Below are 15,487 nucleotides of genomic sequence, written 5' to 3' on the forward strand. Positions count from 1 at the left end.
CTTGGTCATGGCCGGTGTAGGTTTCTCAAGTATCACCTGTTTAGGCTTATTTGGGTGGTCTTCTTTGATAGTCACTCTTGAACTCCCTTCAAGGAGTTTATTTGCATGATCTCCCTTTTGCATTGATTTCTTGGGCACCAACTCTCCATTCTCCTCTTCCATCATTTTAAACCGCTTTGGAAGTATCACTACTCCTGTGGCACAATCCACAGTGATGTGAAACTCTCCAACACGAAAATTGACTGTTTTTCTTCCTTGATCATCCTATTCACTTAACAAATTATCATCATCGTCCACTAAATTATCCTCAGTAACCGATCTTCCAAACTTGGACTTACTCCCCGCTGGATCTCTGGTGGCTGAAATATCAATTACGGGTTTATTTTTAAACTTGATGGACTCTTCTCTTCTTGCAATAGCTCTTTCTCTTTCTCTCAACAGCCGTCTCTTTTGAGTCCTAGTCGGTGGCCTAGAGAACTTTTTGTGTTGGGCTACTCTCCAAGACTCACTGAACTCTCATCTAGCTGGAAGGACATACCTGGGCTTTGCTCCTCTGCCCTCCATCATTTTCTCTTTTGAAACTTCATCCACACGCCGCTCTCTGCCTTGATCAGTTGATACTTTCTTGTTTTCCACCCTTCGCGACTCAATTATACATATGTTTCTCATGTCCGAGTATCTTTGGTACTGCTCACGAGATGACTCCCCTTTGAACCCTTGATTTCACGCAGTGGTCTCTCGAAGAAATGTTGGTTCCTCAGCCTATAGGCCGCAGAGTCACCAACATTTCTGGGGAAACGTTGCTGAACTGTTCTTATTCGATCAGTAATATGCCTTCCATTAGCTTCAAACAATTGACCCTTCGGGATCCATCATTTTTTGATTATTCGGTCTTTTACTGCAAAGGATCGGTTTCATTTCTCATTGAGAAAATCTCTCAAATATGTCACATTCACATTAATAGAAGCTATTGGGGGAAAAGAATCATCATCCACTGCCATGGATTCTTGTTTGTCAGGGAACTTCAAGATTCTCTTGTTAATTCTGTCCTACAAAATGTTCTTTAAAGCCCAACAAGATTTAGTAACGTGATTGTAAGAGTTGTGGTACTTACAATATTATCGACCTTTATACTCCTCCTTGGGCGGCACCCTGTGATCCGGGGGAAAAGTTATGAATTTTTCTTTTACAAAGAAATCAAAAACTTCATTGATTTTTGACATGTCAAACGTGTACTGCACATCCTTGGGGAGTTGGGAGCTATTCTTTTTTTCAGGTTCTGTCGGCTTCATTTTTAGCAGGGGAACCGTACATGAACCAGCTGATCGAATTTCTGCCAACACAACATCTTCCACCTCTTGATAATAAGACCCCATAGCAGTTCTCTTCTTGTATGACTCCTTCTGCAACAGTTCTTCGTATTCAGCAACCTTGGCAGCCAGCTCAAAGAAATCCCTGAACTCCATACCTTGGAATTTCTTCCTTAATTCAAAATACAGCCCCTTTTGTGCCATCTTCACGAACTCGGTTTCAGGTAGGTACACATTACACCTATTCTTCATCTTTTTGAACATGTCGATAAAAGACTCCACATATTCTTCTTTCTTTTGGGTGACCCTGGATAAATCGACAATATACACTTCTGGCTCTGTTCTATAGAATTGAATGTGAAATTGTCTTTCCATTTCCTGCCAACTCATCACTGAATTTCTGGGGAGTGAAGCATACCAAGCAAATGCAGTTCCTGTGAGAGAATTCGGGAATATCTGCAACTTTAATTGTTGAAGTTCTCCAAGTTGGCTAGTTCCCCACACTGGATGGTAAATCTGGCTATATGTTCCATGCTGGACTGGTCGTCCTCCCCGGAGAATAGGCTGAAATCATGAACTCTATAACCCCTTGGATATGAGTTATTCATGTCTATGCAGTCTAGATATGGTTTGTGGAACTCCAGACGGCCTATCTGCCTCAAGGCCGCCCATATAGCTCTTGAACAGTTTCTCTTACCATTTCCGGATCAACTACGTGGATGTTCTGAGCTGAGAGTGGGTGATGGTAATAATTTGCCCCTCGAGCTTGAAACCCTGCATTTAAACCAACATTACCTCTTGGGAAACCCCCATCTATTCCTGTATAATTCATGTGTGATATATCATCATAAGCTCCTGGTTGGTACAGAGGATTTGTCACGTTGTACACTTGAGTAACTGGTTGTTTCGAGTTTCCCCACTCCATGAGCACGTGAATATGGCTGGGCTCTCCCCCTGAGGTCTCTTCTCTCCTGTGATGTGGTGTATACCTTCTTTCTGGCTGACTTGGGAGAGTGAACTCTTGGCGGCGAGCATCGCCAGCCCTTGAGTTTCCTACTCCCTGGTCAAATTCATGGACCTGGTTGCTTCCTTGATCAGTCTATTTGACAGTGGTATTTTGCTCCCCTCGGATAGACTGATTCGGCTTACTCAGTAAAGTTTTCAAATAGTCAGACATTTCCTTAGATAATGCCTGTGAAATTTCCTCAATCTTTATAGTAGTCAATTCCTCCATCACCCTGTTTGAAACTTGATCATACGTAGTCAGGACCTGCAGATTAACTTCTTCGGCATGTGGTTCAACAACAGGTTGCTCGGGCTGTTGAACTTGAGTTCCCTCTTGATTAGCCAAAGATTCCCCGCTCTCCTGACTGACGTTTTCTTTTCTTCTTGCGGCATAGCGAAGGTCTCACTGGACGTGCCAAAAATTGTTTGCACCATATTGATATTTGCGGGCGTGTCAGGTGCGAAGTTGCACCAACTTGTGTGAAAAACAATAAAATCTAACTTCTAACTATTCAAGCGATGTGAATTCTAAATTCGACCGTCAATCTAGTCTCCTAAAACAAATGCAATGCCAAAATGAAGAAAACTATTGGAAATTAATGGAAATAAAACCTTAACATACTTTTGAATTTACAAAAACTGAAGAAATTCATCAAAAAATGAAAAATAGTAATTTATTTCTGAAATCTAAAACGAGAAGACCTAGAATGCTAGAACAACTACTGGAAAGCTTGAAAACTAGTGCTTGAAGAATGAAAATTAGCAGAGAGCTTTTTTGCAGATTTTTGTTCGTAGAATTGTGTGTAGAGAGTTGTGTGTGTTTCTGTGCTGCTCAATTCTCCCTATTTGTTCACGCTTGAGACCGTTTCTTCAACTTTTGGCTGCTCAACTCCCCACTTCGTCCACTATCCATGATCACTTCCATTACTGCCATTAGCCACGAATTCCTCCCACGATCTCCTTACTTGGACGTTATGTGGTTATTTAAATATACAAATGAGCTTCTTGTTTTTCTCTATTAATTTAAATTTTTGGGCTTAGACAATTAATTGAGCCCAATTTGATTTTTGGTACAAACCGTTAGAAAGAAGCATAAATGACAAATCAAATCATACGTTGTAATAAACTTATTTTGAGACAAATTATCAATCAAATAGTTTACAACAAATAAACATTATTTATTGCTCCAAATAAATTACAATTAAATCAATAATTATAAATAAAATATGAATAATTCACAACAATTCATGATGTTGTGCTAAGATTTCAATATGTTATTAAAATTATACATATTAAATATTGTGGCTTGTGCTGTGTTCTTGTATTATCTAGCGACTGGAAATTCTCACGGATTCTAGGTGAACGCAGCACTTGCGTCGTCTGGGCATCTCCAATCGGGACTTGAAAATAGCATTTCACGCTATTTTGTTGTCCTATGCGCTCCAACCGAGGCGCTATTTTGGAATCCAAAATAGCGCCCAGCGCCTCCTGCGTCACCCTGCGTCAAAATTTGACGCAGGGTGTTGTATTTTTTTTTAGAATTTTTTATTTACTTTTTTATTATTTTTAAATTATGATTAATTTAATAAATAATATATTTAATAATATATGAATTCTTTAATATATTTTAAATGATTTAAAANAAATTAGAAATATATATTTAATAATTAATAAGAAATAATTTAAATATATTGAATATTCTGAGAATATTCTTTTTAGAGTAAGATTTGAAGTAGATGGGTTGGAGATGAATATAATATTTGGTGCAGAAATTGCACTATTTTAAAGTAGAGTTACTTTAAAATAGAATTTTGGGTTGGAGATGGCCTCAGAAGGGATGTATAATTTCCAAATGACAAGTTTCTCCGTCGAAAATAGCAACAATTCTTCTGATCCGCCAGTGTTAATATCAGGTCGTTTACGATTTTTAAGTCAGCATAAATTCATAATTGAGCAAACATTATATCTTGTTTGGTGTCTCCTAGGTCTTCTTGCCTGCCGATCTTGAACTAGAATCTCATTCGGACATGCCATGCTATTATGAGGCAAGATTACTTGATGAATGCCGCTCCATTCGGTTTTTAGTTTTCGGTTAACCAAACCGAAAACTGAATTTTTATTTTTTTAAAAAAATCATTATTTCAGTTTTTAGCTCAGTTCGGTCCGAATAAACACCCCCACACTAAAAATGTTCGCTGCGGTCAAGACTCGGATTTTTGCAAGCGTTTTCGGAAGTTGATTCCATATTCATATAGTCTGAAATTGTTGGTTTTGTGTTCAGGGATGTATAATAGCGACAAAAAAAAAATTCCATGACAGAGATTCCTTCCTCGAGAACTACAAGGAAATGAATAGAAGCTTAAAGATATATGCTTATCCACATAAACAGGACGATCGCTTCGCTAATGTGCTCTTGCCTGTGGATTTCTAACCCAACGGTAATTATGCCAGTGAGTTATTTCAGAACAAAAGACACTTTCACTGCCTGGGCATATTTTTTTACCAATCGAGCTTTCTTTCCCATCCAACTGGTTGTCAAACTTCACGACAAACTGTTCATCGGGTTTGACTTCAGCATCTGCTGGTTCTTTCCTTCAGTTAGCTGTTGCTGCTTTTTAACTGTCGGTCCATGCAGCAAATTGTAGCTCACTCCACATACTGTTTGTTGCTAGCCCATTGTTGTTTTTCCACGTCTCTCATTTTCCCCTTCAAGAAATGCTCCAGCAAATTCTTGAGGTCAGTAACATTCTCGCGGAACTTCAGCAGCATTGAATTCACATCTTCTGCTAGTTTCAGGGCCTATACTTCCAATGCATCAATCCTCTCGTCCAGCTGTGTCGTTGCCATCTTCTTGATTTAGATATCCGGCAGGTATGAGCAATTATTGAAACTACAAATTCTTTCAAGTTTTCAACAGATGAGACAGAAGATGGAATCAAAGAAGCAGTAGTGGAATAGTGTTCGAGCTGGCTAAAGCAGTCAAATGTCAGTCCTGTTAAATTATGCAGACTTATAGTCAACATGTTGATGTATAGTCACAATATCAAATGCAACAGCGATAAAACTCTTATAACTTTGTAACTTAGTTTACAGAAGACTTGAAAAAAGGGTGATGCATTTTAGTTATAACTTGCCATTACAAGTAAAATGGATGTTCTGTGACTGCCTTAGCTCAGGTAAAACAAAGCTAAAAACAAGTGACAAGCAAGTCATTAGAATGCACTAATAAACACAAACATCATGCATCCCAACTTGGTTGATTCTATGCTACACCGAAAAAACTGTTCACCAAGATAAACAAATTAAAACAAAAAAGGCGAACAGACCTGTTGCCATTCTGTGGTAAGAAGTAGTAATATCAAAGGCCTTACTTGCCATTTCTGCACTTGAATACATTCGGCATTGACCTAAAATAGAAACACAAAGAGACACATTTACTTCTCAATATCCAAACCTAACTGCACATACATTGGTGAATTTTCAACAAAAAAAGTCCCCATTGTCCCCATAAACACGGGTAGGAGAGAAGGAAAAAAACGTACCATGATCAGAGAGGGTTCCCAAAGATGAACCACTTGACTTTATTTCGTAAACTTGCAGCAAAAGTTCATCATCCAATTCTGAGTTGTACACATCGGGTGCAACCACCATTGATTTGCTGTCACACACTCAACCTCAATCTCTGTAACATTTAACATTTCCCAATCCACCAACACCAGAGGAAACAACTGAATGCTCCCACACCAAAACCAAAAAGCACGCATTCCAGTTCATCAATAAGTACAAAAAGGTAACAAAAAAATACAAACACACACTGGTACACCTGATTGTAGTGAATGTCGCGGCAGGAAACAATGTGGAGAAGTTGACGGCCGAAGCCGGCACAACCCATCAGCAAAATTGGCATCTTTTTCATTTTCTCTCGTGCTTTTCCATTCGTCGATTCTTCGATCAATTCAAGGCCATACAGTTCTATATATCAGACTCTGTCCGTATGCGTTGGGTCTTGGCCCGGGCTCAATTCGCCCACTGAACCAGATAGTTATAGTTAGAGTTATATTATTTCCATTACACACAAAGATAAACATGTTACATAAAATTTTAATTTATTATCAGAGAAAGCCTTTTTTCACATAATAATTCATTGACCATTCAACCTGACTCAAAGAAGCAAAATTAAACTACAAGAATATATATAATATATATACATTATCCTCACATGTGCATATTAAACTTGCATAGCTCTCATCGTATTTAATTAGAAATAAAATTCAGATTCACAAATGATACGAGCAAAGATAAAACATATAAAATAAGCAACACCACACCTCGAGGAACATCATTTTCATGAGAGGCACAAACACATCACTTGGGGACTGATTTTCGATGAAAACGCTATAAAACAAATATACACCAATGAAGAAAATGTAGCAAAGTATAAAAAGAGTAACAATATACTTTCAAACCAAACCAGATATTGCAGCTCGCTTTCTACCTCGCATTTTCACCGCACCACTAGAGTACTGATATTTGACAACACTGCTAACAAACAACCACACACCAAAAAAACATAAAATACATTATTTATGAAGAAAACGTGGCAAAGCAAAAAAAGAGCAAAGTAGAATGCATATATGAAGATAATGCGTTGAAGCAAAAAAAGAGAAAAGTAAGATGAAAGAGAAATATATTTGCAAATCAAACATATATCACAGCACACTTTCTGGCTTGCATTTTCACCACCCAAAACAACAAACCCGCCCCTAACCAACCTCGTCAACGGCGGCAAGTTGATAAAGATTCAATTTAATTGAGTGTCAGTAATTTTCCGGTTGAGTTTTGTCACCAATAATCGTGGCAGGAGCAAATACCATCTTGAAAGTGATGGTATCGGTTTACATCTCTGATAACAATTTCTCTGTGCATAAACGATGATATAAACTTAAATGCTGCATGGCAATCTGCGCATGTTCGTAGGTTCTTGATTATACGAATAGGGCTTCCTGCTGGCATTCTGGTAAGTGCAAAGGCTAAAGCTATCCTTTCGCTGTGTAGCCACAAGAGGCGGCCCTTTTCATCCTCTTCCACATCAAGTAAAATAACACCATTATCAGGAGCATAACCTTCCCTCTTGCTTCTAACATTCAACCATTCAAGCATTCCACGAATCAGTTTTATGTCTTCATGTGAATCATCTCCAACTGCAAAATAGTGTACTATTCCCTGGCTCTCAATCCAACTGAGTCCAGGTTCTTTCTTTATTCGCTTCTTCTTCATGTTTTTTCTTACGAGAGCAACATGATCCCATCTTTTTGCTGTGGCGTATATGTTTGACAGTAACACATAGCTTGATTCATCTTGCGGTTCCATCTCCAGCACACGATCCGCAGCTAATTTTCCAATCTCGACATTTTTGTGTGCAACACAAGCCCCTAGTAAAGCACGCCATACCATAACACTAGGTGCAGATGGAATTTCATCTATCATCTTTACAGCCTTCTCGAGGTGGCCTAATCGCCCCAATAATGATACCATACAGGTATAATGCTCCATGCATGGTTCAATACCATGGTCCTCTTGCATGGACGTAAAATAAATTTGGCCTTGATCTAACAATCCTGTATTGCTACATGCAGAAAGTACACCTACAAAGGTAAGTTGATTTGGTGTGAATCCTGATTCTAACATATCTTTGTAAACTTGTAGAGCCTCAGTACCTAGACCATGCATCGAGTATGATGATATCATAGAATTCCAAGAAACAATGTCCCTCTGGCTCATAGTATCGAAGATCAATTGAGCATCTTTAATCCGCCCACACTTTGCATACATATCAATAAGAGCATTGCTCACAGAATCATCCCCATTATACAAGGTTTTAATAACCACTGAATGAATCTGACAGCCAGCAACCAAGGCAGCCAAGCTAGCGCATGCGCGAAGCAAGCTAGAATATGTTACTTCAGTTGCTACCACATGTTCTTCACACATATTCAAGAACATTTGGAAGGCCGCCTCTCCATCTCCTAGTTGGACATATCCAACAATCATTGTATTCCATGATACTTCGTTTTTGTCATTAAACTCCGAAAACAAATTCATCGAGGCCTCCATCTCTTCACATTTAGCATACACATCCATGAGGGCATTTGAAACATATACATTGGTATTAAGTCCATTTTTTACCACAAGGCAGTGGATTTGTTTTCCGAATCCCAAGCTCTCATTACTAGCGCAAGCTTGGAGAACACTAGCTAGAGTGAACTGGTTGGGGCAAACAAAGGCTTTCCTCATTTGAAGAAACAAATCCAAAGCTTCCTCACACCGGTCACACTGTGAGTGCCTAGCAATCATAAAACTCCATGGAACCACATTATCCTTGGGGATCTCACGGAATACCTGTTGAGCATCGTCGATATTTCCGGACCCCGCATACAAGTCAAGCAATGAAACCCCCACATACTGATCCATATCATAACAAGTTTTTAAAATGCAACCATGAATGCTTTTACCAACACTTTCTGCCCCAAGACCAAGACAAGCCTTGATAACACTCGCGAACGTGAAATTATTGGGTTGCAATCCATCCATCCTCATTTGGTTATATAGATCCAATGCATCCTCAAAACAATTGTTCTCAGCGTAACAAGCAACCATTCCGGTCCAAGACACCATATCCCTTCGAACAATTCCATTGAAGACTTCCTTAGCATTATCCACAAGGCCACAAATTGAATAAGCATCAATTAGCCCAGTGCCAACAAAGGCATCAACATCATGACCAAGCTTATAAACACAAGCATGAATGCACCACCCAAACTCTGGCAACTCCATACTCACGACTAACTTCAAAATAGTAGTGAACACAAATGTATTAAGCTCATGTCCCTCTTTGTGCAACCTAACGAACAATTTCACCGCCTTACCATACTCTTCAAACAATGAGTAACCCTGAATCAAAGTAACAAACGAAACCATATTTCTCTTCCACATTTCATCAAACAGCCTAACACCTTCCTGCAAAGATCCATCTTTGATGTAAAAATTAAGTAAAACATTGGAGGCAAACAAATCCAAACAGACACCCCTCTTCAGAATTTCGCAGTGAACGAGTTTTCCTATCATGGGCTGCTCATTCTTTATGCAATGCTGGAGCATTCTAGAGTATACATGAGACTCGGATTCTTGAATCGAGGATGACAATTTGTTGTTGCTCCATGGCTGTTGCTCCAAGGCAGCAAATGATGCGAAACCAAACTTCATACAGGAGATTAAAAAGTAATCCTCGGATTGTCTCGAAATTTGCGTCCATTTCTGCAATACTTTGTACCATCTTTGTCTAATGATCATACGTTCAAACTGAAATCTAACAAGCATGGAAGGCCAACTTTTCTGTCATTGTTGTATGTACCTGTAACGTTGCACACAAATTCTTAGCGGTCTATTATTAAAGCATCAATTCAATGATTTGCGGCCCAAATTAAAGGAATTTTGGGGATTGGATAAGGACACTACTTAAAATAGGCTGGTCCACTATGGCACTCAAACCGAATCAAACAAAACCAAACAAATAGTTTCAATCGGTTTTGTTCATCACACTTTGTATTGTTTTAAATGATTTGATTCAAAGTTTAAATTAAAAACTCAAATCAAACTGTCCAAACCCAAAATTTGTTTGGTTCAAAGTTTAAATAAAAAAATTATTACACCATAAAATTTCTTTGTATTAGAAAATTTAGACACGGAGTGTTATTTACACTCCAAAAAGTGTTAGTAACATTCCAAATTTTTTATTTAATATATAATTACACAAATTTACCCAAACTAACTATCCTCATCTTATAAAATTTGCTACTTTTAAGAAAAATTCAAATACAATATTTTCTATGTCAGCAACTAAAATTTGATATTTTAAAAATTATCATAATTTTTTTATCATATCTAAATAAAACACAGAATAAAAAAATTAATCTAAAAATGTGATATTTTTCAAATAATATAAGGTTCTTATTTGGAGTTTTTACAAAACATAAAGGATTTATGAAAGATATACCAAAGAAATTAAACAACAGAGGATTTTATCGAGATATCTTTGAAACATAAATTCATAAAAAATCACTCATAAACGCCTTAATCGTCATTTCTCGGCTAAGCTGACTGAAGGGCTACAACATGAATTTATTATTTCTTGGTTACTCGAACCTTGTATTTACCATTTCCTGGTTCATCTTTTTACCTTATGGTTTCGTTAGTCACTTTGATTCAGGGTCACTCATTGTTTGAAAAGTAGGGTAAGACGGTAAAATTGATCTTTAGGTTGCACAGAAAGAGTAATGAGCTTAATACATTTGTGTTCACTACATTTTGAAAGTTGCGAGCATGGAGTTGCCAAAGATGGATCGGTAAGTGGTGGTTACATCACTTGACTTGTATGCAAAATCCGGAGATATCAAGGATTCTTAACAAGAATTCGTTAGGTCCCTAAGGATAATGTAATTAAAATGAGTTTTATGATTATTAGGCACTCACAGTGTGATCGGCGTGATGAAGTTTTAGACTTGTTTCTTCAAATGAAGAAAGTCTTTGTTTGTCCCAAACAATTCACTCTAGTTAATGTCCTTCAAGCTTGCGCCACTAATTGGAACGGGTGAGCATTATATCGGTTAAACCGAATTAAATCAGAAATTTGTTAACGTAATTAACCATGTTATATAATAATTATATTTTAAATTAGTTTCTTAGGATTTATTATAATTTATAATTTTTTTCAATGTTTTATATGTGCATAGTTTTTGTTATTTTTATTTTTTGTTGCCTGTTGTTTTTATTATGGTAAAAATCTCAAATTTCAATTATTAATTTTGTATATTAGTTTTTAAGAAAATATCATTTCATTAAGTTATCGACTGAAACAAGCGATATTAATTTGATTTGGCTAAAATTCAGTTCGGTTTGGTTAGCCTCAAAAAAATTTGGTACAGTAACTGAATTAACCGAATGCTCACCCTTACTAATGAGAGCTTGTGATTCGGAAAACAAATCTATTACCTTGTAGTCAAGAATGATCTTAATATCAATGTATTTGTTTCAAATGCTATCCTTGACATGTATGTTAAATGGGGAGATTGTGGCCTCGATGAATTTGTTTTTAAAGTTTAGAGGCAAATGCAAACTATCATGGAATACAAAAATTTGTGTGTTTCAAAAAGCTTCTTGTTGATTGTATTCTTGCAGTTTTAGCACATTCACTCTCAACATGGCCAACTCAATTCCAAAGACGCACACAAACAATAAATAGAAAGAATGGAAAACAATCAAAAGGGAAAAAAACTTAATAGAATAAAGGGAAAAACTCGAACCTTGAAAAATTGACAGGTTAGATGCGGGATCGAAACTCGGTCCAATCTATGAATGGTGAGCGTGTGGTTTCTTTTGAGATTCTGGAGAAACATAAAAGTGTGGGTTAAAATCGGAAGACAAAACTCACATAATGAAAAACTTAGATCCAAACCATAAAGTAGTGAAACGCATATCAAAGATACACTCAAATGATAAATAACAATCAAAACGGAAATACCTCAAAAATAAAAAATATCAAAACCATTTCTAAAGATAAATAAACTCGAAATATTCAAACCAGATATGCACATAAGTGAAGAAGTATGACACAACACATTGATTAATTTTTAAATTAAAAAACATCAAAATGCTAAAATAAGTCCAACAAATTTTGAGCCCCGGTTACTCTAATTACATTTAATTAACATGTAATTAAAGATTTATTATTAGCCAAATCAGCAGATACTAATTTAATTAGACTTCGGGCCTAGAAAAATTTCGGCAATGACCACCCTGTAAGTTGGACATACCTGGAAATACATACAACAATTTCATAGTAAGAATATTCAAATTTAAAATCCAACAACATAAAAAAAAACTTACAGACGTATTGGTCAAGACTAAACGGATAAAAACCACAAACAGAGCGCAACTGCTTAAACACACCAACACACAGTCCAAATAACAATAAATAAACTCTAGGAGAAACAAATAAGTTGTGAGGCCGGTTACTTTAATTACATTTAATTAACATGTAATTAAAGAACTTATAAACAAAGGCAACAGAAAAGCGATTTAAAATAAAATTTGGGTTTAGAAAAATATCGGCACGACCTCTCCGTAAGTTGGGCATGCCGGAAAAAATAGACAACAGTTTTAATAATTAAAAATATATTCAAGTTTAAATTCAAGAACACAAATAAAAACCTACAGCCGAACTGGCAACGACTAAACAAATAAAGTCATATGCAGAGCAAACTAGCTCAGACACACTTAGGAAAAAACTCCAAAATACAATACAATTACAAGGAACATCTCCCCGGTATTGAAAGTGGACGGGTTCAAGGTATATTTTTGACAACCCCAAGTTTATGACAGACTAGTTGGTACTGTATTGTTGAATATATTGAATATTTTGGGAATTTTTGAACGAATTCCACAATATATATCATTTAGTTGGATTTTTGCGAAAATAATTTAACTTTAAATTTAAGAAATATTAGTTGAATTATTTGAGTTATCAATGTTGGGTTATATATTTAAATCGACTTTGTGAATTATTTAAATATATAGGCCGAGGATTCGAAGTTGGAAATTCAAGTTGACTTGGGATTGTTTATAACTTTATGTTGTTGTTCAAGTCGGTATATATATGTTACAGTTCGCTATATGTATATCTAAAGATAAATTAAAAAAATATTAATTATTTCTAAATTGAATGAAAGATTATAGTTATAACTTATAAGTGGAAAATAATAAATTTAATGAAATATGAAAGAACAGATATTTTTGTCCATATACTAAAATAACGAAAGTAATTACTTTAAGGGCTGGTGCATTATTATATAGTCTATTAAAACGACCAAGGTAGTTACTCTAAGGGGCTGGTGCATTATGATTTTAAAAAATAATATAGATAATAAATGGGAGACTCTAAATCTAACAAAACGTCGACAAACTGCCAACTCACTGGCCTTCACTAGCAGAAGCTCTACCTCGTGGATCCGAAACACTTGAATGGCATGCCGCGGTGCCCAACAAGCCACTACGGCAGCCCCCAAGAAAGGGTCAGTCTCTTGTATAGAACAACAAAACAACGACGACAATAAACTTAAATCATGCATACACATAAATATATATATGCAATAAGCTATACATGAAACTGAGCTCAATACGAATAAGGTAAACAAGTGCCAATAAAAGGTACGATAGCAATAGGAACAATGCTAAAACAACAACACACAAGTGAATCACATTGTCATACAGCTAAACGACTATGTCTAAGTATGTGAGGTATGTCAGGCGTGCAACCAAACTAGCAGGCAGACCGTCAACAACGTACAACAGAATGTCGCGACATCGAAATAGATATGATAACTAGCAGTCAGGGCTCAGCCTCCGTACCGTCAACAACGTACAATAGGATGTGAAGACATCGAAATAGATATGATATCACGATCCCAAAAGTATATCACAGACAATACTTTCAAGAATACTCGATCATATCTCCGGCCTCAGGTACTTTTAACAACCGCAAGAGTCACACCCTGGTCCTAGGAAAGTATAACACGTGCCAAAAGTACAATACAACATGAATCGGCTGGCAATGATAGGGCTCGAGATGCGATGTCATATGTATCATCCCATATTCTAAATGTCATGTAATATGCCAAATAAATGAACATATAAACAACGATACGTTTAATATTACATAACTCATGTAAATCACATAACCACAGGATATATAGCATAATTATGCATAAAACATAATTTATGGTTATCATCGTATGTTAACTCGTTACTCGTTGTAACATCCTATACCAACTCGATGACGGTCAACGAACAATCAACATGAACTTCCAAGGCCTGTAATTAAGTTATTACAATTACAAGTGATTAAATATATAACTCATAATTATTGTAATAATTCAACTAAAATTCCCAAATTATCAAATTTGAACTATTTTCCCAAACAATCATATTTTTGTATAATCCTAAGCTAGAATATTTGCAACATTATTATTCACAACTATCGAATATATACCAAAAAATATATTGCTCTAAGTAGCTCGACAATAATTTAGATTCGTCAAAAATATACCTCAACTCGTCCAACTCCGGATCCAACAACAAATAATCCGACAATAAATCAACATAGTGGGATAAATGCGATGATCGATTTAAATCCAAAAGTTCAAATTTCTGAATTCTGGCAGCCTTCGAACTCGCGAAACAAGATGGAAATCGAGCTACAAAGTTCTCAAAATTGAGGCTATACTCGAGCTGGGACAGGAACAAGCCAGCTGGTTCGACCTGGAAGCTTTGGGCTTGGCTCTAATAACAATATAAGCTTCGAAACCAAGCTATTAAAACCACAAAAAAGCCGGAAATCGGACCGAAAATGCCTTAAGAATCGAAGAAGAAGAGCGCGCATCTTGGCCGCGATATCAGAATTTCGAGTCGCATAAATCGGGCTCGAGATTCAATGCTTAGATCGAGGCTACAGATTACGGGTAACAACCCTAGGTGGTCGTAGACCACTTTCCAGCTACCTCCAGGCGGCAGTGGCGACGGGATTGAAGAGGGTTAGGGTTTGAATATTTTCAATACTTTTTTTTATCTTTGCTGAAACATGTCATACAGGTCTTAGATTTTCGATATCTCTGCATAGTTTTTAAAAATATTTTTGATTTATTAGACATAAATAATTATTTTATTTTAATAATTATTATAATTATATCAAATTAACAAATAATTAATGAGATTTTATGGATTTTTATCGACATTTATAGAATCTCATTGAGTTGTTAAAATATTTCATGGATTTTCATAGATTTTTTGTAAGGTTTTTATAGATATTTATAAAATTTTCATAGAATCTTATAGATTTTGTAAATTAATAATATATTAATTTTTTTGAACTCGTAATTATTATACGCAATAAATTTTTCAGTTTAAAATAATTTTTTTATTTATCAATGTCAATAAATTTTAGTTATTTGAAAGTTAAGTTGGTTTAATTTATCAAAAAAGATGAACGAGTCACTATTCAATTTATAAAAATCAAATAGTAGGTCTCTTGTGAGACGGTCTCACGAATCTTTATCTGTGAG

At 36.1% G+C, this 15,487-nt stretch overlaps 1 protein-coding gene across 10 annotated transcripts; it reads right to left on the reverse strand.

The window, feature by feature from the left end:
* Nucleotides 1-4,495: 4,495 nt before the first annotated feature.
* LOC140978986 (putative pentatricopeptide repeat-containing protein At5g13230, mitochondrial) lies at nucleotides 4,496-15,024 on the reverse strand. Of its 10 annotated transcripts, none has more exons than XM_073444313.1 (9): nucleotides 14,476-15,024; nucleotides 14,190-14,240; nucleotides 11,675-11,755; nucleotides 7,088-9,726; nucleotides 6,811-6,854; nucleotides 6,644-6,710; nucleotides 5,858-6,344; nucleotides 5,642-5,722; nucleotides 4,498-5,307 (listed from the first exon to the last, which is right to left on the reverse strand). In XM_073444313.1, the coding sequence occupies exon 4, from the start codon at nucleotides 9,690-9,692 to the stop codon at nucleotides 7,158-7,160; it is 2,535 nt and encodes an 844-aa protein (XP_073300414.1). In that variant the 5' UTR covers nucleotides 9,693-9,726; nucleotides 11,675-11,755; nucleotides 14,190-14,240; nucleotides 14,476-15,024; the 3' UTR covers nucleotides 4,498-5,307; nucleotides 5,642-5,722; nucleotides 5,858-6,344; nucleotides 6,644-6,710; nucleotides 6,811-6,854; nucleotides 7,088-7,157. The 10 variants fall into 10 exon arrangements, with proteins under 10 accessions (XP_073300410.1, XP_073300416.1, XP_073300414.1 ...); XM_073444316.1 differs by lacking the exon at nucleotides 6,644-6,710 and having other exon boundaries at nucleotides 4,501-5,307; nucleotides 5,858-5,973; nucleotides 6,139-6,344; nucleotides 6,774-6,854; XM_073444314.1 differs by lacking the exon at nucleotides 6,644-6,710 and having other exon boundaries at nucleotides 4,501-5,307; nucleotides 5,858-5,997; nucleotides 6,139-6,344; nucleotides 6,774-6,854.
* Nucleotides 15,025-15,487: the final 463 nt, after the last annotated feature.

Source organism: Primulina huaijiensis, chromosome 6 (genome assembly GCF_012295235.1).
Source record: "Primulina huaijiensis isolate GDHJ02 chromosome 6, ASM1229523v2, whole genome shotgun sequence".
In the NCBI taxonomy this organism is placed as follows: Eukaryota; Viridiplantae; Streptophyta; class Magnoliopsida; order Lamiales; family Gesneriaceae; genus Primulina; species Primulina huaijiensis.

Bases quoted from the DNA above. Each gene is read 5' to 3' on its own strand.
- LOC140978986 (XM_073444309.1), bottom strand. From the start codon at position 9,692: ATGCTTGTTAGATTTCAGTTTGAACGTATGATCATTAGACAAAGATGG.